Here is a 27,458-nt window from a genome sequence, read left to right as displayed (position 1 = left end):
CAAAATATTAATAGGACTCGCAGATGTATCTTTTAAAAACTATTTTGATGAATCAAATTTTTAAGAGACTAATTTAATTTACTGATAAATTTTCAGAGACTTATTTAATTATTAATCCCATACGCTGAAAACACCCAAAAAAAATTTAGTATATTGAGTATAAATCATTTTGCACAGATATATATAATTATAATAATAATAATGATTGTTATATATTATCAGATTGGTAAGTATAATTAGTTGTCACACTTACTATTTAAATGATCATACAAACGAAATGATTTCAAGCACATTTACAATGTCAACCAATAAAAATTTAAAAAGGTTGTGGGTGGTTATCACAATGAGTAGTTCCTCATTAAGAATCATAACTTCTATGGGCTAACGGTGTAAAAACGTCCAACACCCTGTAAATACATAGAAATTAAATCCATTATAATATTTGAATAATTAGCATTAACTTATTCTACCACTCTCACTACATAAGGCATATCCTTATTTCTACAAAGTTTCCCGTTCTTGATTGTAGTTTTTGTTTTTAGCTAGCCAAAGAAACGTGAGTACTTAACTTAACCTCTATATAAATATTACAGTTAAAAATAGAATATTATTGATGAATTAGATTAGAATAGTTACAAAAGTATCTACACATTTGCATGCATATTTGTGGTTTGGAAGAGGTAGACTATCTGAGTCAGAGCAATTATTACAAGTTCCATTAATATTGAATAGATTGATGTAGAAGTTGCATGGAGAATGGGACCGATATACCAATAAATCTGTTAAACATTTAATCCAAACTTGATGAATAAATGTAGTTAATTTACAGCACCCCCAGATTTGCAAAGTGACAATAACATAACATAGACACACATACTTACATTGGGACAAGAATAGCTATGGTATTAATCACATAAGCTTTTACAAAAAATAAAATAAAATAAAATGAATTGAAAGAAAGAAAGAAAGAAAAATTGTAGTAGCAAACATTTCTCAGAAAGGTATCCTCTGTCAGCTTGATAGATGTTAGAGAGAAAGAGAGAGACTTGAACTTACAACACAGAGAAGAGAGCTTTTAAGTGCCCTCCATTGACAAGATCTCGAGTTCAGCCCACCAGAGTGGAGAAAGTCTTGGGATGGCTTGGTCGGGCGATATTTTAAGCGCATCCCTCAGCTTGAGAGTTACATCCTTCATTGTTGGTCTTAGACTTGCATCTGATTGAGTGCATTCATGGATCACATCAAATATCACACTCAGTTCTTCATCTTTGAACGATTGCAGCGTCGGATCAACAATAGAGCGATCGCTTGTCTTCTCACGCAAGTACTTAGCAGCCTGCCAAGTTCATGGAGAATCATTCTTTGTTAAACAATGTGGCTGCCTTATTTCATTTCCTCTTTTATTTTTCAGGATTTTGTGAAAGATAACACTATTTTAACAATTTTATGAAGGATAACACTAAACTCTAATTCTTTTTTACTATTTTCTTTACAAAATTCTGAACCAAGAAATACTAAAAATAAAAAGAGAGGCCAAACATGTACCCAGTCTGCAAGGACAGTAAGGTTGCCATGGTCCTGGTATGGTAGTTTCCCAGTAATGATTTCAAGCAATAAAACTCCAAATCTATAGACATCGTTTTCAGGACAGCACTCAGGTGGCAACTCGTATTGCTTTGATTCACCTTCAGTTGTTTTGGTTGGCGATACTACATTCTTGCAAAAAACTACCTCTGCAATCTGAGAGATTGAAAGAAAGGAGATAAGTTAATTTGCAACAATGTAACAAAAGCAAAAAAAAGGAGTTCGAGATGCGAATACCTTAGCTGCAAAGTCATCAGTTAATAAAATAGCATCTGAACTCAGCTCGGAATGAGCTATTGGTGGATTGAGATCATGGTGCATGTACTGAAGACAATAAGCAGTGCCCATAATAACCCTCATCCTTGCACTCCAATCAAGGTGTTCAACTTCAGGAACTGAAATGAACAAGCATTAGATTGATTCAGATTCGCCATGTGCAAGATAGTAACTAAGGAAAAAAAGTATTACCATTCAGGTGATCATATAGGGTTCCACTTGGAGCAAACTCAAACACCATCATCCTTGTGAAGGGTTGTTCTTCATCACAGTAACCAATTAGATTGGTGAAGTTCTTGTGGTTAATACGGGACAAAATATCAAGCTGAAGCATATAACAAACAAAAATTAGAAGCAGGTCAGGTTTGAGAATTGAGAGTCCCCTTGATTGAACAACTTGGGATCTTAATTCAAATATCTTTATCTCTTTTAAACCTTTTTCCGATATGCCATCTCCATGCCCTTTGTCCAATGTGCTGGAGAAGTAATAGTAGTAGAAGCAACAGCAATCTCAACGCCACTGGACAGAGTTCCTTTGTATATGGTGCACGAACCTAAATCATAAATGATATTGCTGAAATCTTCACAAGCTGTCTCCAGCTCCGCTCGGTTCAATTTTGGGACCCCTGCATTTCATATGGAGACATCAACCAATATCACCATTTTAAATAAGATTATAAACACAAATATCCCATTTTAAATTTTTCAACAAAATTTTTAAACGTAATTGTTCATTTAAATCATATATAAGATGTGGTTTTTATTTGTCTCATGGGATTGCTACCTGTTACAAATGCTTTCTGCAACTGTCCACTTATTCCTGTCCTCCAGGGCTTTATTACTTTTACAGCTCGTTTTCTCCAAATCCAAAGAAGGACCAAAATAAAAATGACCAAGATAAGCACACATATAACAATAACAACAATCTTCCACGGGCTTGAACCATTTTCATTTGAAGAAGGACTATCTTTTGGAGGAGAATTAGAACTTGAAGGTGGTGAGTTGGGTGAATCAGTTTGTTTGGAAACTGGTACAGCTGGGAAAGATCCACTACTCAGGGTAGTTGGAACGGAACTAATCGGTACAGGCGCCCCGGCAAAAGGTGCAGCGGCAAGGTTACTGCTGGACTCATCAAGCAACCGTCGGCGTGCAGTATTGACTAGATTTGATGTACTTGGTGCAATCTCTATCCCATCAGAACCTACAAGATGCAAGCCATATTTTGAATTCAAATTAAAAGTGATTTTTCATTTTTCACAGGCTACAAATCAATCAATGTTCTATACTCACCAGGCAAATTGACACAGTTATTCTCTCTGATTCCATGAGAGGAAGCCTTCTCTGTCTTGAACCTTAAAATCAGAGTAGACAAAACAATGATATCCAACATTCGAGTGAAAGTGTGAAACATGGAAGGAAAGCATGAAATGGACAAATTAAGATCACTAGACCAAGGAGAAATATGAACCGCTTACCATTGTGCCAACTTTCTATTTCTGAGGTGAGGTGAAGTTTTCAGAGATGAATAATGCTCAACGACTTCAATTGTATTGCCACAAGCCAACCTATGTGAAAACAATATTTCATTTAAAGGTATACCCAGAAATCTACTAAAACACTAGCTCTTTTTTTTTTTTCCGTTTAGTGAGGTTGGTTATATAGAGCAAATAACATCTTAGTATCCTATTATAAACATGTCTATGTACAACTATTTAAATCTAATAAAACTGCAATAACCCCAGCTTATTTAGATCTCCAGGTTCTTTGGGAATGGTGACAGAAAAATTGTTCTTGCATAACAAATTATTCCAACGGCACAAAGGGAGCACATTCTGATTTAGAAATACAATGAAATATAGAACTTGCCAGGAGCAAGCATAAACTTTGTAGTGGAATAATAACATTTTTTACGCATATCATGACTACTAAGACAATTTAAGAAAGATTTCTATATGACAAATATCGAGCTATAAGATTTTTTTTTATTATTACAATATAAAAGATAAAATTCAATCAGAGCTTTCACAGCTTCAAGAGGAATGCTGATAGGGATAGTTTCCCAAGCTCAGGGGCCAACGCCCCTGCCAAAGATAGTCCATTCAGCTCCCTACAAGAAATAACACTAAGGCATAAAATCCAAAAAGCATGCCATGTTCAGCACTGCATTCATATCTATCAAACTAGCAGCTTTCTCAAAACAAGAAGAATGACCTTCACTAAAATAAGTGATTTTCACTGAAAAAAGCTATAAAGAGGGCAACACCATGGAACTTACAGCATGTTCACTTTACCATCAACACAATGGGCACCTGACCACTTGCAGGCAGCATAATCATTTGAATTCCAATTTGCTAGAGCCCCGTAAGGATCAGTCAGCCGAAATTTCAGTAGAGCCAATCCTGCTTCTATCCATTCAAATGCATCATGAAGAAATCATGCAATAGACACAAGAAAAGGAATATGTAAATGGGGTTGTGGGTGGAACCGTGGAAGTAAAGCAAGAGGGAAATCCATAAAAATCACCTTCATCATTCAGAGAGCAAGACTGCTGAATTCCACACGCAGAAATCAATAGAATGTAACTCCAAAGGCATAACCCAAAGGGGCCCCATTTACTTTCCATGTCTTTGTGAGGCCAATGCCACACTGGTAGACTTTGAGACCAAGTCAATATCTCTTTATAGCCAGGAAGCTATATGATACATGCATAGCATATGTACAAAACTTTCCAGGTTTTTTCAGTAACAAAAAACCCTTCAACCTCCTATCCAGCAGAAATTCACTAACTAGGCAAAACGCATGTATAATTACAAAAGGAATGCAAAATTAATAGCAGGTCTGGGGTCTGATGATCACGTCAGGGTCCCTCATTTTCTGTATTTTATCTTTTCCTTACAACCTTGTGCCCAGCAGGTACATAACCGAGCTCAATATCCCTCTCTCAGAATGATTCCCAGCAATGTATGGGGGAGCTGAAAGAAATTACACCAACATCAACCAAATGATTTCATTTCCTTTTCACAGAACATAATAATGAAAATGCTGACAATCACCAACCAAAGACATAACAATGAAGAAACAAGGAATAACCCCATTGGCAAGCAAGCTCAATGCTTTTTTCCTTTTTCCCTTTATATCAAAAAAGAAACAAAAAAAAAGGCAAAAGGGAGCATTGAATTACCATGCAAAAGGGAGAAAGGAATCTAACCAATCGACAATGCAGGATGCAACGCAAGTAGGTAGAGATCAAATTTCAGGAAGAAGGAAAAAGGGGGCAGCAGAAGAAGAAGAAGAAGAAGAAAAAAAACAATCTTTTGAATGCAAAGATTGATTTTTTTTTTCTTTTTTCTCCGGAGGAAAAATAGAACTGAACCCCTTAATGTTCCCTTGTAATGGTGCCCTTTGCAGGATGATCTCAGAGGAAGCTCTCTTCGACCATGTCCGTCAGGGCAGAGGCGCGTTCTTTCTTTCTCTCTGTGTCTCTCTTTCTCACACACACAATCTTGTTTTTCTCGATCTCTCATGCAACGTCGTTTGTTGTCTTCTTTTGTCATATTTTTCTCTCTCATCACCGCTGCCAGCCACAATTCCCATCTCATTATTTTCTTTTACTTTTATTATAAAACTAATTAATTCATTTTCTTTCTTTCTTTTTTGGGATGGAATTAATTAATCAATTACTTTTCTAAAAGAGAAAATTGGTTATTTGGGCCACCACATCCAACTCACTCTCACGCGTTTTAAATATACAAGATAATGATAAATTGATTTTGTTTTTATTCAAATATATTACATAAGCATACAATACCATATATATATCACATAAGCATAATTCACAAAATTCACTTCATCCGCGAGTCTTTTTTCATGGTTTCAATATGTGGAATGAATTGATGATTGGAAAATTTTATCATAAAAAATCTTAACTGATACTATATTTAATTTATGAACACCAAAAATAATATTTAATTTACAAAATTTATAATTTCCCTATATTTCTTTTTCGGGTCTTGCCCTTGAAGTGTTTGAAGTACACTTCAGTATCTCAGTCTAAAGTGTCAATGACCAAATAGTTTGTGCATTAGGTTTTTTAAATAAATTCAAAAGTTTGAATCTTATATTATGTACATAATACTTTATTGGCCAATAAAATTTTAATTTTTGACGAATTAATTTTTAATCTCTTAAATTTAAAAATACAGTATAAAACCAAACAAATAGCTCAGTCCAAAAAACATTAATGAAAAGTAATTAGTTATGGGTCGCTTACTTTTTTGGTCATTGGATCAAAGAGGAAGCAAAGCGTATCCATAGCCCTCTTTTGTTTTGCGCCCCCGTGGTTTAAGAAAAATGTTACTTGTGGTGGGAGGAAATGGATCCTCTCCATTTTTTTTGTTTGTTATTAGAGAGAATAAAGTGTAATCTTTTACTTTTAGTTTTACAAATAAGATCTGAAATAAATAAGAGAGAGAAAATAATAAAGGGTGAGATTTTCTACTTGATGCTATCCAATTTTTTTTCCACTAAAAAAAATCCATTCACGTGGTCGGATCTGTACTATGATAAGATTGGATTGCCAATTTAGTAATTTATGGGTCAACGGTAGACCCTTAAATAGAGTTTAAATCCATGACGAATTAGTCTTTAACCTATCGGGTTGGAGAATACTGTGGATAACCAAAATAGGATAATTTATGATATCTTGTTTTTAATTTTTTTATATTATATTTCAACTTCGAATAATTAAACTTAAATTTTGTGTTATTATTTTTTTATTATTTAAAAAATTTTTATTGATAATATTTTAGAAGTAAATAGACTTAAACAGGTAAAAAAATAAATTTTTTAAATATTTTTTTATAAAAATAGTCAAACAAGGACTTAAAATGGTTTTTTCTTTTTAATTATGCAGATATACTCGAAATTGGATCCGATCCGACATTCAAAAATACAGATATTATATCTGATCTAATAACTACAATACGAAATAGATAGAATTATAGGTTATATCCGATTCAATTTGATCCGTGTGACCCTAATTAAAAATGGTAATTAAGTTAAAACAAAAAAAAATACACTTATGGTTGTGTCTCCTAACTAGTGTTGGAACTTGGAATATTTGCTATCAGTGAAATTTATACTCCAAAAAGGACCATCAAATTTTTTTATTTTTGTTATTATTTAATTATTAATTTAATTTTTTAATTTAATTTTTTTAATTTAATAATTTAATAATATATTTTATTCCATATATTTAAACATTAATAACTAATTAATGACCAAAAATATCAAATTTTGATAGTTTTTTAATATTTTTCGAAATAAAATTCTAATAAATAAAATGTTTACTCTATCACAAGTATACATCTAAAGAGGAAGAGAATTTTAAACTAATCCTTTATGACTATGATTATGATTATGATGAGTATTTCCTCGCTCATTATTATACACAACCGTATGGCGTATATCAATAATTATTACATTCTACAAAAAATAAAGAATGGACAAAAAAAGGAAAATAATAATACTATACCTTAGCACATGGATTATGGATATAAAAGTACTTATTATTGTGATGCTTGTTATCAGACATGATTCTCCTTTATGGGTGAATAAAAAATGCTTAATATGTTTGTAGTATTTTATAGGTGTTGATCGCTGATATATGTCAGTATCTAGTTTGGATGTACGTCTTCATCCATGAAATATTAAAAATGATGCCTAATTCTTTTAAAGATTCTTATGCTATTCAATACATTGTGAAATGTCAACTATCACTAATAATATATATATGTCAAGACAAAATCAACCTACTATTATTAAACTTTTTTAATGACTAGCCAGCAGTGTTCTTAATTAGTTAGGGAAATTTTTATATTTTCTCCATCCCCACAGCATATGTAGCTTAGTACAATTAATAATTTATTATGCAAATATAATTCATTACTTCAATTTTTAACAAAAATAGAAGAATTCATTTCTCTATTATTCTCGATAAGAATTATCTAACAACAATTTAATTATAATAATTTCTTATTAATCCCCGGCAAAAGGCAGTGGTACTGGTATAGACCTTTGCTTGTTTTACACGTAATAATGTTTGCAAAACTCTAAGAGTGTGTTTATTATTTTCTATTGTATTTGTTATGGAAAAAAAAAAACAAAAAAAAACGTGTTTTTTCATACTTTTGAAAACAATTTTAGAAAATATAAACATATAAGGAAATAACTAATTTTCAACCAATTTCAATAAACTTCAATCCTAAAACCCTGAGTCTTTTAACCAATCCAGTTGATTGTTCTTCTCGTAGTTAACATTTTACAAATGACAAACCAAACGTTTTTCTTAGAAATATGAAAATTATAAATAAAATCAGAAAATAGTTTTTTACACCAAACAAACCCTAATAGTTTAACTGATAGAATATCTGTCATCACATTCACACATACACACACTCATGCACATACAAATGTATATTATCTCAAAACCCCGATTCATTTGTCCTTTTGGGACTAATTTAATTAAACAACTCAATGCAAACAGTAAAAACCTTTTCGAGATGGCATATAGTGGAAATGATCAGCACATTTTGTGGGAAAGGCACCTATGTTTTCTTTGTTTCTTTCTGTTACGAATCCTACCCACGAATTTCACATCTGAAACAGTTTTTAAATTTAGTTATTTGAGTTCGGTCCGATTTATTTTTTTAAAAAGTTCAAAACCGATCCACTAGAACTTCTAACCAAATTCAAATACTTTCCTTATCTTAATCAAATAAAATAAAATAAAATAATTATCATCGCCTATATAAAAGAGAGTCCCAAATCCTCTCAGATACACTTTCGCTCTTACTTTCTACCTTAACAAAATGTTTAATAATAAAAAAATTAATAAAAAAAATAAAAATTTATTTTATTTAATATTTATTAATTATTATTAAAATTAATAAATAACAAATAAAATAAATTTAAATTATTTTTTTATCTTTTTAGTATTACCGCTACTCCAGTTTCTCACCCATTTATACACCCGGATTCCCAGTATTATCACGTGCTAAACTCGATCTAATTCATATATAAATAATAATAACCGGGATAAACACGCATAATAAGTTGGTATCGAATTAGTTGTGTGATAAATAAACTTATCTCGAGCCTTATACAAAGAAAAAAAAAGGTCTTTAAACAAAACAACTACGGTTTATTAAACTAATAATAACTTAGTCAAATTATTCTAACAAATTAATAAGGTATAATGTCTCGTTAATAATTAAAGAGAAAAAATTATTAATTAGTACAATGCAAGTTAGCAAAATAAAAAATGAAAAGTAAATTATTCTTAGATGATTCAATGCGAGTCCTACACAAAATAAGATTATTGACTAAAAAATGCTTAATTTCTCAATTTCGTACAACTAATTACTCTTTATTAGCTAGTAGTCAGTACAGATAAAGCAGAATATAGTAGTATTTGTTGTGATGATGATGGTTTCTTTTTAGTATTTTGCAATGGTGTTGTTCTTTTGAAAAAATAAACAAAGACAAACAAATTAAAAACTGGAGTAGAAAATTAGAAATGGAAAATATCATGGCATTGATAAGGACATAAGTGAGTTAAAAGCACATATGGTTAAGAGGGATTCAAAAAATTAGAAGAGTTGGATGTAGCATCAATTAAAAGTCAATAAAGTTGATGTAAACTTCAACTTCCTCCCTCCCCTCCCCGTTCCGATCACTCCCAAGCTTAATTTCCTTTAGAAGAAAAAGCTTAATTGTCAAACATTTTCTTGGTAATAAATCCTCCCTAGTTATTACCTCATTTCATTCTCTTGCAAAATATTATTGATAACGTTAAAAAATGTTATTTGCCTTTTAAAATTCAATTTTTAATTAATATTTAAATTTAATAATATATTATTAATTATTAATTAATTATGTCTCCTATTTTTAAGGATTCGTTATTATTTAATTAATTTAAATAACTATATACTTTTATATAATCAATCGTTTAAAAAATTAAGAAAGTTACTTGTTTTTTATTTTTTTTCTCTTCTAATACACCACCATTATATTACACTTACGGATTTTTCTCAAATTCTTTCTCTTTCAACACATTTAAAATAATAACAATATCCGCTAATTATTTCATCAACATATCCAAAACTCATATCCATGTGATTTGTTTACAATTCCAAATTTATAAGATTACACAATCAAAATCATAAAATTGCACACTAAATAATTGATAAGTAACAAAAATTACCAATAAAAACGAATAAATTCTCAACACTTGCAAGAAAAATACTACTCTTATATCTAATTTTTGAAAAATTGGAAATGGCACATTAGAAACACAAACACATCCAATATTAACATGAATAACATGAACACATCTAAAGAATAACATGAATACATCCAAAATTAGATCATTACACATCTAAAATTACGCTAATATTCCAAATTTGAAACCAACAAAATAGTGAAAATTAGAGTTTAGCACATCTAAATTATATTCATATTACAAAACGTCCTAATCATATATAGTTGTGTAAGTGGAATTACCTTAGACGGAGGAAGCGCGTGGGGAGCTGCAGGTCGCCAAGGGAGCTGCGCACACGTTGCCGATGGAGAAGTTCTTTGCAGGGGGAGGGGGAGCTCGTCGCGGGGGGAGGTGCGTGGCACAGCAGAAGACGAACGCGGCAAGAAGGGGAGGCAAGAAGGGGAGGCACTATAGCTCTAAAATTTTAGTTTTTATGGAGGAAAGGTTTTCCTTAGTTACTGCATAAAAGAGATAACTAGTTAAAATCTGTGTTTAAAGGAATATTTAGGATTTTATTTAGGATTTGTTAGTCTTAAGAAAATTTAAATTTAAAATTTAACATTTTTATTTGGTTATTATGTTTTTTTAGATTTGTTTTTAAATTAAAAAAAACACTAAATCTATTCAGACATGTTTGTTTTAGGTTTTTTTAAACTAATGTTAAAAAAAGCTGAATAAATGACTATTTAAAGGATATCTAGTTGCACTGTATTATTATTACAACTTATGTTATCAGTGTAACTAGGTATCTTTTAAATATTGTCCTTTATTTAGCCTATTTTTAATACTAATCTTGCTATACATCCAAGTCTTTTTGGCAACCAAATCAAACTAAGTTGGCCTAAACGCAACAAAAACTACTTTCATTACACGCATCGGGTACACACACCCACTTCACTAACGTAAACATATCCTTCTTTGTCTTCGCGTTCATTTTTCTTCTTTGCGTTCTTCCTTCTTCTTCTTCGCATTCTTCTTTCTTCTTCGTCGCGTTCCTTCTTCTTCTTCACGTATTTTCTCTCCATCGTGGTTCTTTTATTATTGTTATTGTTGCTACATTTTTTTCCTCCTTGTCTTTCTAGTAACTTTGCAGCATTGATTTTTTTGTTATTTTATTCCTCTTAATAGGGTGAAACAAAAAAGATTACGAGAGAATGAAATAATAAGACGAAGAAGATGAAGAAGACTCAGTAGAATATAAGGAGGAGGAGAATGAAGAATTTTGAATTATGCAGAACTTATTAAAATAAAATACACATAAATTTTTTAACAAATACACATAAATTTCTTAGTTTTTACGCTGAAATTTTACCACAAAAATACAAAAATATCTTTTTTAATGCAGTATTTTTTTCTTCTTTTTTTTCTTTATTTTTTTCTTTTAGTTGAATGAATGTAGGTTCATCTTCTTCTTAGTAATTTTGCAACATTATGTATTTCTTCTTATTTTTTGTTTAATTTTTATTCTTATTAAAAGAGTAAAACAAGAAGAAACTTGAGAAGGTAAAACAAGAAAGAAAATATGAATAAGAAAAAAAAGTAGATGATGATGAAAAAGAAGAAAAAGAAGAAGCAGCAGGTAGGTGAGGAAGAAGAAGAGGAAGAGTTTTGAATTATAAAGAACTTATCAGAATAAAAATACACTGAAATTTATTAACGAATGCACATAAATTTCTTATTTTTACACTGAAACTTTACTACAAAAGTACAAAATGTCTTATTTAATGCTGTATTTTTTATTATTCTTCTTTTTTTTTCTTATGTTTTCTTTCTTTTAGTTAAATGAATGTAAGTTTATCCTCTTCCTAGTAATTTTGCAGCATTATTATGTATTTTTTCTTCTTCTTTATTTGATTTTTTTTGTTTTTATTCTTGTTAAGAGAGTAAAACGAAAAGAAACTTGAAAAGGTAAAACAAGAAGGATTGAAGGAAAAGATGAAGAAGAAGAAGAGTTTTGAATTATGCAGAACTTATCAGAATAAAAATATACAAAAAAATTTTTAACAAATACACATAAATTTTTTAGTTTTTTACACCGAAACTTTGCTACAAAAGCACAAAAATGTCTTCTTTAATGTTGTATTTTTTTCTTCTATTTTTTATTTATTTTTTTCTTTTAGTTGAATGAATATAGGTTCATTATTTTTATTCTTGTTAAGAGAATAAAACAAGAAGAAACTTGAGAAGGTAAAACAAGAAGGAAAAGATGAATAAGAAAAAAAAGATGATGATGATGAAAAGAAGAAGAAGAAGTAGTTGCAAGACCAAGAGTAATTTATCATGGCCTAATGCAAGTAGTTATGGAATGATTAACACTTTAGTACTAGCGATATCTCATTAGCAAGTTAATGTGTAGAAATAATCGGATAAATTGTGTGCTTTTTTGTCGGGTTGTATATAATATTCTCTCACCTTGAAGAAGGAAGGGTTGGACCCTTTATCGTTGTGCTAAGTTTTGAATTATGTAAAACTTGTCAAAATAAAAATACACCAAAATTTCTTAACAAATACACATAAATTTCTTAGCTTTTACACTGAAATTACTTAGTGATTGTGACACGCAAACTCAGTTAAAAAATAAGCACACAAACAAGACTGAATTAAGTACAAAAACATATCCAAAATAATTTTGAATCAGACAACGTCATTAATATGACAAAATTTTAATGATAACAATAATAATAACGACGATAATGATAAAGAATATGACGATGACGATAACAATGATGACGATATAAGGATAATGATGATGATGGTGGTGGAGAAGGAGGAGGAGAAAAACTAATGAAAAAAAGAAATAAAATGAAAATAGAAAAGAAGAAGAGGAGAACGTAGTGATGGTGGTGGTGAGAAGAAAAAGCAGCAACTGAGTAGTAATTAAGAAGAAGAAGGAGAAGGAGAAGGAAATGGAGAAGGAGGAAAAAGAGAAGGAGGAGGGGAAAAAGGAGAAGGAAAAGGTGCGTGATTTGAGGAGGAGAAGAAGGAAATGAAGAAGGAAAAGGCGGTGATTTGAAAAGTGGTTATAACAACTTGGTAAGATTTAGTTAAGTATTTTGCTTGTATGTATAGATTTATTCTTTTTTAATATTAGTTTAAGAAACAAATCTAAAAAAACAGAATAACCAAATTAAAATTTAAAATTTAAATCTTCTTAACACTAATAAATCCTAAATAAAAATCTAAATATTCTTTTAAACACAGATCTTAACTAGTTATCTCTCCGATCCTCTACAGTAACCAAAGAAAATCTCTCCTCCATAAAAACTAAAAATTCAGAGCTGTAGTGTCTCTCTTCCTTGCGTCGTTCGTCTTCTCCTGCACCGTGCACCTCCCCCCGCAACGAGCTCCACCTCCCCCCGCGAAGAACTTCTCCATCTGCGATGCACACGCAGCTCCATTGGCGACTTGCAGCTCCCCGACGCACCTCCTCCGTCCATGCGTGCCTCCTCCGTCCTGGGTCTCTTCCACCGTCGCGATCCTTTTCCATCTAAAGTAATTCTGCTTGCACAACTATGTATGATTGGGAGGGGGTTGTAATATGAATGTAATTTGAATGTGCTAAACCTTAATTTTTACTATTCTATTGATTTCGGATTTGAAATATTAGTGTAGTTTGGATGTGTAATGATCTAATTATGGATGTGTCTATGTTATTTATGTTAATATTAGACGTGTCTCTGTTTCTACCATACCATTTCTAATTTTTCAGAAATTAGATGAGAGTATTATTGTTCTTGTAAGTGTTAAGGATTTGTTTGTTTTTATTGGTGATTTTTGTTGTCTATCAATTATTTGGTGTACAATAATCTTGTGATTTTGGTTATCTAATCTTATAATTTTAAATGTGTAATCTTATAAATTTAGAATTGTAAACAAATCACATAAATATGAATTTTAGATGTGTTGATGAAATAATCTATGGACATTATTATCATTTTAGATGTGTTGAAAGAGAAAGAGTTCAAGAGAGACCCCTACATGTGGTGTGATGCTGGTGCATTAGGAGAGAGAAAAAATAAAAAATAAGTAATTTTTTTTATTTTTTAACCATTGACATCATAAAAGTGAATATTTAAATTAATTAAATAATAACGAATCCTAAAAATTAAGAGATATAATTAATTAAAGATTTAAAATAATACATTATTAAATTTAAAGATTTACCAAAAATTAAATTTTAAAGGAGAAATAACATTTTTCGTAATAATATACTTTGTTTATTTTAGATTATTCTTATTGTTTTGCTTAAAGACTTTCTCACTTAGCTGTAAAATTATGTGAGCAGTGATATAAGTACAACCAAGATCGATATTCAAATCATATATATAATTAACAATCATCATGCATGCACTTGGATTAATCAGTAAATTTTATAATGAATTGACAAATGTCCGTGTAAACTGAGTTATTTATTTTATTTCCACCATTGACTCCATTCTATAGGATCCTAAAATGTACTTATCTTCATTTATGCACGTATGTTTCCTACCAAAATGGACTATTTTCATATTCACGGCAACAATTATTAACACCATATTGTCCAATAATATATATGGTGCAATATTCTACAAACAATGCTAAGAATCAGACGTCATCACAGCAGTTACACATACACACGCCGTAAATAGGAAAGAAGGCTGTGGAAAGTGGAAACCTATGGTATTAAAATTAAGAAATAAAACCATTTAAGAATGAATAATAACTTATTATTATATATAATAGTGGTGATGACGATTAAGAAATTGATATCATCACAAAGACAGAAGAAAAACGTAGTGTTTGAATGAGAAGGAACAAAGAAAGTCTTGGTTTTAGGTGAGATGAAATTAAAAGGTCGATGAAGGAACGGGTCCACATAATACTACAGAGGCTCTCATATATTAAGATTATTATTATAGCATATAGAGCTAGGTGAATTAATTTGACTAAATACATATATGAATGTATGACAATAACAAATTAAATTAAATTAAATTAAAGGGAGATGAAGTGTGTACCTAGCACACAGGTCAAATAATTAAGATATTTAAGATAATCACGAGCAATCTAGCAAAGCTAGGTAGATATATAGCTAAAGAGGGACAGGGATAATTAGAAAGAAAGAGTGTATAGATTTTTTTTACAACTGTCAGAAAAGTGGTAGGAATTGTCACATGATTTGCAATATAGTACAAAAAGAGGGACCAGCAACATCTGTATCCATTATGCATGTTTATTACAATTTAAGGATAATAACAAGTAGTCTGTCAGAATATTATTGTTCATTTAAATTTAAATTTGAATTTTTTTTATATATATAAAGTTGTATATTATCTTAAACTTATGACGCCAATTCTGCTGCTGAATGATACACCAAAAAGGCATAAAAAACAACCAGGAGGTATCAAGTCATATATCCTCTCTTTCTCTTTCTCTCTCTCTCTCCATCCATATCAAAGAAACACAACATGGATCTTTAATTTCCCAAGAGAGATCAGAGAATATGTGATATATGTTTGATCGGTGAAGTTGCACATATGATCCCAAGTGTTGGAAGAGAAAAAATAGAGGCACAACATCCATTATAATAAATGGTTAGTATATTTTTCTTAACTTGTACAAGATCAACAGTCATAAGTTCATATACATAATTATTCTTTTAATTTGTTTTCATGGTTTTCTTGTTCCCACCCACCTTCCTTTTTTGTGAAGTACTAATCATGAGTTGATAATATTATTCCGAGATTTCTCTTCAACTTGATTGTTTGTGTATTTCTCTAATCATCATCAATTCGTAAATATACTTGTTCCTGAGAAAAATTTTAGCCACCACTGGATTTCCCCCTCACAAGTGCCCTATTAGATTAGAGCATGATGCATATGCTAATCTTTTCTTCATGATATGATGCATCTTTTTGCTGATATTTCCAGAGAGGGATCGGAAGAATGACCTAAACCAACAAGATTATACTGTGTTCAAACACATGTTTTTTTTTATTATTATTACTATTATATTCCTACTCTTACTTTGATAACTCCATAAGTACTCAGTCAATAATTCCTTACCTTTCCCTTTATGCTCATATTTTGATTGCTAGGTAGATATAGCTCATTAATTTTTTACTTTAACGCCGAAATTCCTCAATTTTTTTGACAGCGCTCTTCAAGCTAAGGTATATTAAAGATCAGATAGAGAAGTAGGCAGCTTAATTTCTTTATTCATCAATATTATTACTCTAAATTAAACTACTTTTGACCTACTACTACCGTAACATACATACAAGGATATTAAATTAAAATCAATGTTTTCCACTATATAAATTAGTTTACCATGGCCTCGGCTAATTGCTTCAGTGAATATAGGTTTTAAAGGCTAGCTAGTAATTAATTACTACTGTATATATAGATAGAGAGTGGTCACTACTACAGCCTGTATGTTCTTGTTCAATTATTTGTTATTAGTTGTGTGTATATTTAAATGTTTGCATCCTTGTTTGGTTTTCAGAGGTAATTTGTAAAGGGGGAATTGTAGCATTTATATTGAGCGGCATAAAATAAATAAATATGTCAGAGGGATTTGAGATTCATCAAGAGAATAATGAAGGAAGTGGTGGCGGCAAGAGTAGTAATGATAATGAGGGTGAGGAAAATTCATTTGACTTGAATGAAGGAGCGGCTATGATGAGTAGTGATGAGGAATTGGAAGAAGAGAATAATAATGAAGAAGAAGGGAATTCAACAAATCCAAGTAGCAGCAGCACAGCATCAAGAGAAGGGAAGAGAGGGAGTGGTGTGAGACAATATGTGAGATCAAAGATGCCAAGGCTTCGTTGGACTCCTGATCTTCATCTCTCCTTTGTCCATGCTGTTCAGAGGCTTGGAGGTCAAGAAAGTAATAAGTCAAGTTTTGCCCTAATTAATTATTAATTAACATATAATATAAATGTATGTTATAATTGCTAGCTATATTGAATTGCTGCAGGAGCAACACCTAAATTGGTGCTTCAGCTAATGAATGTCAGAGGCCTAAGCATTGCTCATGTCAAGAGTCACTTGCAGGTACCTATTCGATGTATTTATACTACTACGTATATATGTATGTAATTAAATAATAATTTCATGGTTACTTTGCAATTTTCATTTCAGATGTATCGAAGCAAGAAACTTGATGACTCTGGCCAAGGTGAGGAACTCAGGACTATTCTATTTTCGATCTTCTCATATGACTACGATTATAGTGTTTTAAAAAATATTATTAAAATTAAAGTAATATTTTTTTATTATTAAATAATATTTTTTTTAAAATATATATAATTTTAATTTTAATAACATTTATATAATCATCATAACCACCCTAATATAATTATAATAAAATTTATCTTTTATTTTATATTTTGAGAGCCTTAGCTTGTATATATGATATTCATATAAATATTGGTATATACTGACTTCGGTCAATGCTGTGTACTTCAAATAGAAACAATGCCTCTTTCAATTTTCTTTATTCAATCAAATTAATTATTTTGTTTATATACGTTTTCTTGAGAAGGTAATTATATTGGTATAGTTAATAAACATTTTAATTTTTTTTCTGGGTATATAATAATAATAATAATAATAATAATAATAATAATAATAATAATTTGGTTTCAGACGAAGCTGATCAATACAACAAAATAATTAATAATAGTCTAAGCTGAATAAAGCTCCTGCATGTAAGATGCATTCATTCTATGCATAAAGTCCACATTTTTCAAGAGTTAGATTAGAGTAGGTAGTAGAGAGGTTACCAATAATTTAACGTGTTATATATTAGAAATATACGAGCATATTTAAGGAAGTGATTCATATACCATTTTAATAAATGCTTGTAAATATTTTTCCTTCTAATGAAAAATTAGTAGAAAAATATATGAATATAATAGTAAAGGGTTGCTAGGGTTAGGGTTACTGAGTTGCTTAAGCGAATGGAAAATGTTGCAGTAGTAAGAAGTGAAAGACAGAGAAGCAAGCATGAAGTAGGTGGTGTGGCGTATGAGACGATGATGAAGAGGAGTAGTCCTCATCAACATTTCAAGATGGGAAACGGTGGAATTTTTCTTACTACTAACTACACCACCACCACTACTCCATTCTCCTCCCTCCCACATTCTTCAAAGCCCACAAACCACCTCCTATGGCACTTGAATCATCAAATACCTTCTATTAGAAGACCAATAACACCACCCTTGCAAACTCAACTAGCCAGCAGAATTACTCCCATGAGACCAAGCCGATTTCTTGAAGAGAAAAAGTGGCCTCCTTTTCATCACTGGAAATTCAAAAGGCTTTCTAATACCAACAACATTACACTACCCTCATCACATTCCTCTCCATTTCCCACCACCTCTGACTTCATCACCTTTGGAGAAAACACCACCACAACAATCAGAGACTATCTATCAAACTCCAATACTTTCAAGGTACCGTTATTATTTCCTGATTTCTATCAATATGTTTTTTGTGGAAACTCAGGTGTAGTCACTTCATGTGAAATTGATATTTGAGAGCCGTTAGATAATTTGACTAAATTTTTATCTAACGACTCTCAGATATCAACTTTACTTGAAGTCTGACTTCACTTGAGTTTTTACCTATGTTTTTTCTTCGTGGTTTATTTAATTTAATTTATGCAAAAACGTACGTGCAGTTGAATAATCAAGACAAGCAGTTGCAGCACAAAGAGAAGCAATGGGTTCCAGATTTGCAACTGGGTTTGAGTCATCACAAAGATGGAGACAACAATGATGGCACAGGAACCCCAGAAATTAGCACTAAACTTTCACTTTCATAGACTTTAATTAACTTAGCTCTGTCAATAACGGAAATACCATATAATTAACCTACTCAATATCATACACTCTCAGATGATATAACTAACTAATAATTAAACATATATTAAAACCTTTTCCCACCAAAAAAAAAAAAAAAAACACAAATGCAGGCCGTCGCTACAGTAGTGAGCTTACATTATTATAGGAACATTATTTTTTCTCCCCTTAAATAGGATTTGACTGAAACGTGTCATGATGACGTATGAGTTCCGTGTGAGAGATTATTTTTGTGGTGCAAGTATTTGGTTTGATCAAACACAAAATATAATTAATAGAGAAGGAAAGTAACTCGAAGCCTAGAATATATAGCAATAAGCTAGATATGCCGGTATATCTATCATTTCTTTGCTGTGTGTAAGTCAAAATTGTACGGGCTTAATTAGTACGTAGCAATAAATTAGAAATTAATTAAGGCCCGGTTTTGTAATAGGGATATGAATTACTTTTCAATTATTACTTGTGTATGTATTATTGTGTCTTCACTCTTCATTGGTTTCTTGAATATAGTGTGCCTGAATGTGAGCAGATTGTTCCCACCACATGTCTATGATATATCAATTCCACATACAAGTCTCTTAAAAAAAAAAAAAGACAAATCGGAATTGTATATAAATTATATTCTAAGCAAAATATATGTCGTAAATAAGAAATAAATTTTAATAAAAAAACCTTAATAATTATTATAAAAATTCATTACAATATTGAAATATTTAAAATGGACAAATACTTTTTTATATATATAATAATGACTATTAGTCATAGTAAATGTTGATGAAACAGGTAATCAGTGTCTTTATTTTTACTCTAACTAAATTTTATTATTTAACTTCCTCATAGACAACTGAACTACTGAAGTGTGAATTTTATTTTTTATTTTTTCACATTGTTATATTAGTAGAGAAATTTCATGTATAATTGTACAAAATTAAGGAAGAGACTAAGAGGAAATTATAATAAGAATAAAGTGAGAAAATTAATAAAGAATAATAATTTAATCAAGGGGTCACATGAATTAAGCTTAATTAAATGGTGAAAAGTAATTTTACATGTAATTATATTGTGTATATTAGTATATGAGACAGTTTAACAGCCAATTATTATAAGTACAAGGAAGAGCAATCAACAATGTCAATTTAAATACACCCAGAAATTAAAAGAAGCACATTACAGAAGTGCAGGAACTTCAGCTTATGATATGTTGAATCCACTGCAAAGAAGCAAATGTCCGAAAGGGATACATATGATTCCTATTTATACAAACACTGACTGAACATCAATGTCAAATAATTAAACGGTGTCATAACATAACATGATATGATTATGATTAAGATTTTGATTGCTGAGATTTGTATAGAGTTAACTCCTGCAAACAAAACCAAAATATAGTTAAGACTAAAGTAAAGTTCTTAAGGGATCTAATTAAGGAAAGCTTTATTAATTAATTGTTACCCGAGAACAGTATGCATGACCATCATGCAAATTCCAAGTTTTCACCATTGTTTCCCACCTTGATGATGCATTCAAACTTTCTCTTTTAGCAAGGAACGTATTCTCACGATTTGAATGTGGGAATCCTGAATTCTTCATATAAACTAATGGCAGGGCACGGCTAAGCCAAGAGTCAGAAGGTGATTTTGGCAATAATGGTGCCGGAACAAATTGATGAGGATGATCAACTGCTACAATTTGGTTGTTGCTGTTGTTGTTATTGATCTTTGTTTCTTTGTCAAATGAAGTTTGCACAAGTTGCAAGGACATGGAGTCTTGTTCTTGATTCTCCTTTGAAGGAAGTAAAATAGTTTGTGTATCAAACATAGTGATAGTGTCTTCTTTTCTCTGCGTTGTATCTACAGAAGATGAAACTGATGTTGATAATGTTGTAGCAGTTGCATGTCTGGGAAAGAGAGGTTGAGGTTTGCTTTGGAAACTAGTTGTGGAACGGTGAAAGAGCCTACCACTACCACCTAGTTGCTTCATTTCAGGTGTGTAAGTAAACCTCTCTGATTGACTTCTCCATTTTCTGCTTAACTCATGCTTGTGTGGTGATGAAGCTGCACACCTTGATTTGCTCTTGTGAATAGCATCCCAAGCCTGCAGGGACAAAACATTCATGAATTGCGAAAAGTGCTAATTCACAAACATTCATGTTATGGTTATGGACATGGTTCTCACCTTCTTGATTGGTTTTCCTTTTCCATACTCATATGCACAAGACATGTTAAACTCATCCCTCATTTTCATCCCAGGCACTGTATTTAACAAGCAAAAGGAACTTGTCACACATAATCTGGGAAACAATCCACAGCCTTTAGCAGAAACACTTGTAGAGTCATCATAACCATAATCATCATCATCATCTTCATCTTGACATTGGCCAGTATATGGTACAAAATCAGTGATGTGTTTGTTAACAATGGACTTTCTTTCCTCGCGAACCAATCTGAGAACATCTCTGGGTTGCTCTGCCACTACAGATTGTTGCTTTCTTGATGAAGCATATTGAGAAGGCTGGACAGTCATGGCCTTCGCCGCGGGTAAAAACCGGTTCATCATGAAATCCTGTGCTTGTTTATCATCAGCAGCATTGCTTCTGTGCTTGTCTGCATCAAAGTTATCCACTCCACTAACACCACTTGCACTACACTTCATAGAGGCTGATTCTGTACATGACAGTGTCTCAACTGCATCAGAATAAACATCATCATCATCATCATCTTCTTCTTCTTTTCTTTCTGCAACATTTGTTGATTTTCCAGGGGCAAGACTTGGAGACTCCTTAGAAGTTTGAGGTTGAGATCCATGATTACCCTTTGGTCTTCCAGGGATATGCTCCCAATCGAAAGGCACTGCAACAGGTTCTGTTACCTGATCCAAATAGTATGCAAGAGTGCACCTTTTCTCTAGTACCTTTCTCTTTGCCTCAGTTAAGGACGGTGATGGTGATGCGGCAGAAGAGCGTCTCACAGACATAAGAGGAGCATTAATATCCAATTTCCTTTCATTCATCTTGTTCTTCAACTCAAGTTTTTCTGTGGCTAAGACTCAAAATCTTTCTATTCAAGCAACAAATTCTGGAGAAAATAAGAATGATGTGAGGTTTCTGATCATTGACTCTTCAGCTTGCATTGCAAAAAGGCTAGATTTTTTTGTTTCAATTAAACATGAATTGAACCTTGATAACAGGGTATTCAATTACTGATAATTGATATGAACTTTCATTTTCGCTGCCATTAAGCTTAAGCAGAGAAAAAAAGTTAGAAATTTCATAATGCTTTACAGAAAGAATGGAAAGGGAAAGTTGACATTCACGTTACCAATTATATTCAATATCTCTATGGATATGATAACTAAGAAATTTAAGCCTCTGATTATGGAATAAGCCTAGAATATCATTACTCTTTTCTGAATAAACCAAATATACAAATATTTAACATTTGCATAGAGCCATAGACTATAAATACTGAATTTAATTGATACAGCAGGAGCACTCTCATCAATCATCATCATATTCATCATATATATACAGAGTAACAAAACCAAAGAAACAGAAAAATGTCAAAAATCTATATAAATGAATCGGTTAAACACGTGATGGTAATGAAGGAAGGACCAACCTATTTAATAACAGGATGAAACATGGGACATTGGCAAAGAAACAGGGAAAAAATTCATGTGTAGCTCAGGGCAAATGAAAGAAAGAAGGTTCTAGTATCTGTGTCATGTGAAACAGCACAGGAAGCTTCAGCAAGGGAAGAAGTGTATAAAAGATTAAAAGTCAATGTAAATCAGTGGGAAGTGAACATCACAAGGTGAGAGATTTCAGTCCCATGAGACGTGTATATATATATGATGCAGCAGAATTTGTGTAACGGAATGAGTGAGAGCAAAGAAAAGCAGAGTTAGATAGAGAAAGAAAAAGCAAAGGGATGTTAGTGTTTCTTCTTCTTTTGCTTTCTGTGTTTTTCATATTTACAATGTGTCTGTGACCGGTAGATACACAAAAAACAGTATAATGGACTCTCATTTTGAACTTTCTGAAAGGAAGGAAAAGATGATTCCAACCTACTTTTCTTTTTGGCATTAAATCTATATTTATTAATATATATTGGTGATTAGCAGGTCAATTACTCATAATTCATATGAAGTAAATGAGAATTATAAATGAAAGTTTAATTTTCTTTTCACAAGAATTATAAGTGATATCTAAAATTACTATTATTATGAACTTTGACACAGACTAGAATATGCACAAATTTATTATATGGGTTTGGGACAAACAAGGTTAAATAATATGATGATAAAATATTTAAATTATGCTTATTCTAACTTCTAAGTACAAAAACAATTGGAGCCCAGAAAATGACATGTCTTGTAATGCTTTAAGAGGTCTAATAGAACAAAGATACTTATACTTCCAAAGTGGTGAAGATAAAAACAAAAGACGTTCCTTTCTTACAGTGCATTATGTATGCCAAAAATAAGAAAAATGAACTGCATTTTGCAAAAGCAGCAGATGGACAACAATATGGTAGTGGTATGGTATGTTAATTTCATGCCAAGTTGGTATGAAACTCGTGCGAATAAAATTATAAATATGTCAGTTCTATGTGATTAGTAAATGTCAATAATAAGAGTTTAATCGTTATATATGATGTTGTTGTACTATCATTCGATGAGATCTTCACGTTTGCAAAATTTTGAAGTAAGTAGGTAAGTCAAATACTTGCTATTTACATCTCACACGAAATACATACAACACATGAAATCATCAATTATTCCTATGGATACTTGATCATCTTGGCCCATTTAACTGCTACTAGTGGGTTAGGACCACGGCCTACTTGATCATCTTGGTCCATTTATCCACGCCACAAAAAAAAGATAATCCAAATAATACGTTACGCATGTATCTATGTAATTGTAAGTACTAAGTACTACTATAGTTTTATGTTAGGCGTCAAAGTATGGTTTTGATCCGTAAAGTTGAGGTTGAAAATCGAAATCGTCCATCATCTAATTTTCGATTTAGAATCGTCCTTAACATTTTTTTGTATTAAAATCGTCTTTTTTATTTAAATTTTTAATTTTATTCCTAAACTATCCCTACTTTAAAAAAATAAAAAATAAAGCTATGTGTTGGGGAGGGGGGAGGAGGGGAAGCGGGGTGGGGGTGGGGGTGGGGCTGGCGGAAGGGGGAGACGGGGTGGGAGTGGCGGAAGGGGGTGGGGAGACAGGGTGACAGAAGGGGGTGGGGGAAAGGGGAAAGGAAGAGGATATTTTTGTTCAAAAAAAATTAAAATGACGATTTTAATACGAAAAAAAATGTTAAGGACGATTCTAAATCGAAAATTAAATGAAGAATGGTTTTGATTTTTCAGCCTCAACTTTACGGACTAAAACCATACTTACCCTTTTATGTTATGATGCTTTAAGAAATCCTTACATTGGATTCTCCAAACTGCATTTTCTATTTTCAAGTTAAAGGGATGGATATCATCGATTGGGTAGGGCTTGACAATTTCTTGCAAATATACATATATTGCACCAAAGTCCAAAATGGGTAAAACTGAAACATGTCTAGATTCTCAAGAGTAATCATAGCACCACTTTCACAAAAACAACAAAGTAAATGGTACATCATGGACATGACTTTGCTTAACCGGCCACTCTTAGATTTGGATTGGGTCACTCGTATTCATACCAGACACCACACGCATCTCCAGTAGAAGTCCACAATAACTCCACATGATGATTTGATTGGAGCAAGCTAAGACAAATATCATCGTAGTGGAACTATTTGTTTTTCACCGTGATGATGTACGTGTAACAAAAGGAACACAAAATTGAATAAACAAGTGTCAATGTCCTTAACATTACATTGCATTAAATAGAGAGCAAATAGAATATGAAAACCTAGCCCATGGTCCCTCCCTTTTATACCTCACGTGATGCCCATTAACATCTACATCTGCACTTATTCAATGAGGCCAATTCTGTGGTCACTTTTATTTAGTATTTGATTTTTGTTTAACTTATTTTTTATAATAATTTTTAAATATTTAAACTTTTTTAATTTTTATATTTTTAAATATAAAATTAATTATTTAATTTTTTTAGTAATTAGACAATAATTTTTAAACACTATAGCAAACATTATTTAATGATATGAATGAGACATATAAACTAAGAGGAAATATAGAGAGCCAATAGAATATTTGTACAATGTGTATAATGGGGGTTTAGGGATCTTCGATTCAGTAGGATATCAGATGTTTATTATCCCTGATACTCGAATGATTATTCTGGATAAGATGGGTGTATTGTGTTTGAAGAATTAGTAGTATTTTATCATGAATGTTTATTTTTTAACTCATATTAAGCCAAATAAATAGCCCATTATACACATTATCCCTAGCGAAATTTATTAACTAAATATTAACACTTTCAACTACCCGGCTTCTATGAAAATCGATCTCATGATAATATTATTATATCGTATCCTTATCAAATCAATCACTCGAATCCTCCTTCTTCCCAGAAATTATCTCAAACTAAAGCATCTTAGTTCATACGACATTTTATCCCCTTTTCATCTCAAAGATCTCAAACTCAATTCCTACCAACTACTGTAATTGAAGAGAAAAAATTGATAAGTATATGAAAAATTTATATGGATGTGTGTTGTACTTAGAATTGACCAAAACAAAAAATTAAAGCACTTCCTTTGCTGTCGTTATCTTGTATTTGAATTCAATTTTCACTTAAAAGCCTCTTTTAACTAGCTAGATACCACTCTACATTAGGTGCGAGTAAAAAGAACCATGCTAGATGCTTCGTTTCAATGGCAATCTAGTTTGCATTCGTTTACTCTTGTATATATATATAGTCGTGGCCTATATATATATATATATATATATATATATATATATATATATATATATGCATTATTATTGAGCTGTATTATTAAATTCCGCATGCATATATATAGTATGAGTCACTACAATAACAATATATAATGTCTATGTAGTAGTCACAGTACCCTACAATAATCATTACCTCATTAGTCATTACCCCTAATAAAGCGAGTCTGTTCCGTACTAATAATAATGTTACTGCCTTTTTCTGGCCTCAAATTCTCAATCACGCTCACGCCCCTTCTATTATATAATAAGTCTCGATATATTTGCGCATCATTTTCATGGGTATTAACTGTTAATCTTTAATCAATTATAGGAGATTCATGTCAAAAAAATAGTGATATCTTAATACTTCATTCTATGAAAATTATATCCTACATATATGAACTTCGGGTGATTATATTTTTTAATCTGTATTTATTGATTAGTTCATTCATTTATTTTTCTCTGATCTTGCTCAGGTGTCGTCTCTGAATTCGATTCAATATTTGAGCTTATTCTTGTGGCAATACATTGATAAAAACTTTTTCACTTTTTTATTTTTCTCTGATTTTGGAGTTCAACAAATATCAAACTCTTGACCTTTCAGATCTAAAATTTTAATACCATATCATGAACCTACTCATCCCAAAAACGTAACTTGACAGGACACAATATAACACTAATAGTCATATCTCTAATACTTTCTAAATCTCCATTATACACATTGTACGCTTAAGCCATTGCAAGAGTCAATTATTTTGTTTATGTGGCAAACTCGCAATACATTTGCTAAATTTTTTTACAATGACCGTGTATAAGATTAAATTATATATTAAATGTAATAAAAGTTTCAGAGAAATATATTCTTGAGAACAAAATATAACAAACTTATACAAAAATAAATTTATTATAAATTTTTTATTTTGATGCACACTAGTATATGGTAAAGTAATTAAAAAAAACATTATTAACCAACAAATAATTAGTATATATATATGAAATTTAATTTTAATACACTTATTATGTAAAATAATTTTATATATGTATTTAATTATATAATATCATGTCAATAAAAATTATTTTTTATATTTGATTACGTGAATAGTCATTAAAAAATAATCTTTTCGTTACGTCTATATTTTTTATAATAAAAAATATTATTTATACATCAAATTTAACTATCATAATATATATATTATTTAATTTATTTTTTTATGTATATTTTATATTTTATACTAATAACTAATTTTAGTATATATCTAACATAGTTATTTTATAATAAACATATACCATTCTTTATGTGGAACTGATAGTTAAAAACATGATTTAGTTAAATTTGTCAACTTCTTGAATATGGAAGATAAATGCAAGTGACTTTAGAATAAAAAATTTAGGGAGAGAAAAAATATACATAAGGAGAAAAGAAGAAAGCGGGTGTATTGTGGGTAGGAAAAGGAAGAATGTGGAGAATGAAGAAGAGTATAAGGGGATGCATATCATGTATCCTGCCATGCGGAGCACTGGACG

The 27,458-nt window shown here is 31.2% G+C and overlaps 3 protein-coding genes across 10 annotated transcripts; 1 reads left to right on the top strand and 2 right to left on the bottom strand.

Moving 5' to 3' along the window:
* Positions 1 to 182: 182 nt before the first annotated feature.
* Positions 183 to 5,388, bottom strand: LOC112792716 (protein MALE DISCOVERER 2). Of its 8 annotated transcripts, none has more exons than XM_072213330.1 (12): positions 5,069 to 5,388; positions 4,384 to 4,832; positions 4,136 to 4,259; positions 3,336 to 3,425; positions 3,151 to 3,212; positions 2,645 to 3,061; positions 2,296 to 2,486; positions 2,053 to 2,185; positions 1,822 to 1,979; positions 1,546 to 1,740; positions 1,057 to 1,336; positions 183 to 407 (listed from the first exon to the last, which is right to left on the bottom strand). In XM_072213330.1, the coding sequence occupies exons 2-11, from the start codon at positions 4,481 to 4,483 to the stop codon at positions 1,076 to 1,078; spliced, it is 1,731 nt and encodes a 576-aa protein (XP_072069431.1). In that variant the 5' UTR covers positions 4,484 to 4,832; positions 5,069 to 5,388; the 3' UTR covers positions 183 to 407; positions 1,057 to 1,075. The 8 variants fall into 8 exon arrangements, with proteins under 8 accessions (XP_072069431.1, XP_072069428.1, XP_025691839.1 ...); XM_072213327.1 differs by having other exon boundaries at positions 4,136 to 4,265; positions 5,042 to 5,380; XM_025836054.3 differs by lacking the exon at positions 183 to 407 and having other exon boundaries at positions 769 to 1,336; positions 4,136 to 4,265.
* A 9,885-nt stretch (positions 5,389 to 15,273) lies between these two features.
* LOC112792715 (uncharacterized) lies at positions 15,274 to 19,568 on the top strand. Its single transcript, XM_025836053.3, has 6 exons — positions 15,274 to 15,753; positions 16,665 to 17,051; positions 17,142 to 17,218; positions 17,306 to 17,342; positions 18,143 to 18,621; positions 18,849 to 19,568. Exons 2-6 carry the CDS (start codon positions 16,724 to 16,726, stop codon positions 18,990 to 18,992), a joined length of 1,065 nt encoding a protein of 354 aa, XP_025691838.1. The 5' UTR covers positions 15,274 to 15,753; positions 16,665 to 16,723; the 3' UTR covers positions 18,993 to 19,568.
* A 538-nt stretch (positions 19,569 to 20,106) lies between these two features.
* On the bottom strand, positions 20,107 to 23,288 carry LOC112792714 (uncharacterized). Its single transcript, XM_025836052.3, has 4 exons — positions 22,647 to 23,288; positions 21,205 to 22,103; positions 20,482 to 21,123; positions 20,107 to 20,395 (listed from the first exon to the last, which is right to left on the bottom strand). Exons 2-4 carry the CDS (start codon positions 22,036 to 22,038, stop codon positions 20,357 to 20,359), a joined length of 1,515 nt encoding a protein of 504 aa, XP_025691837.1. The 5' UTR covers positions 22,039 to 22,103; positions 22,647 to 23,288; the 3' UTR covers positions 20,107 to 20,356.
* Between the last annotated feature and the right edge of the window lie 4,170 nt (positions 23,289 to 27,458).

This window comes from Arachis hypogaea, chromosome 13 (assembly GCF_003086295.3).
Source record: "Arachis hypogaea cultivar Tifrunner chromosome 13, arahy.Tifrunner.gnm2.J5K5, whole genome shotgun sequence".
Taxonomy (NCBI): Eukaryota; Viridiplantae; Streptophyta; class Magnoliopsida; order Fabales; family Fabaceae; genus Arachis; species Arachis hypogaea.
This window is presented reverse-complemented; position numbering and strand designations above follow the sequence as displayed.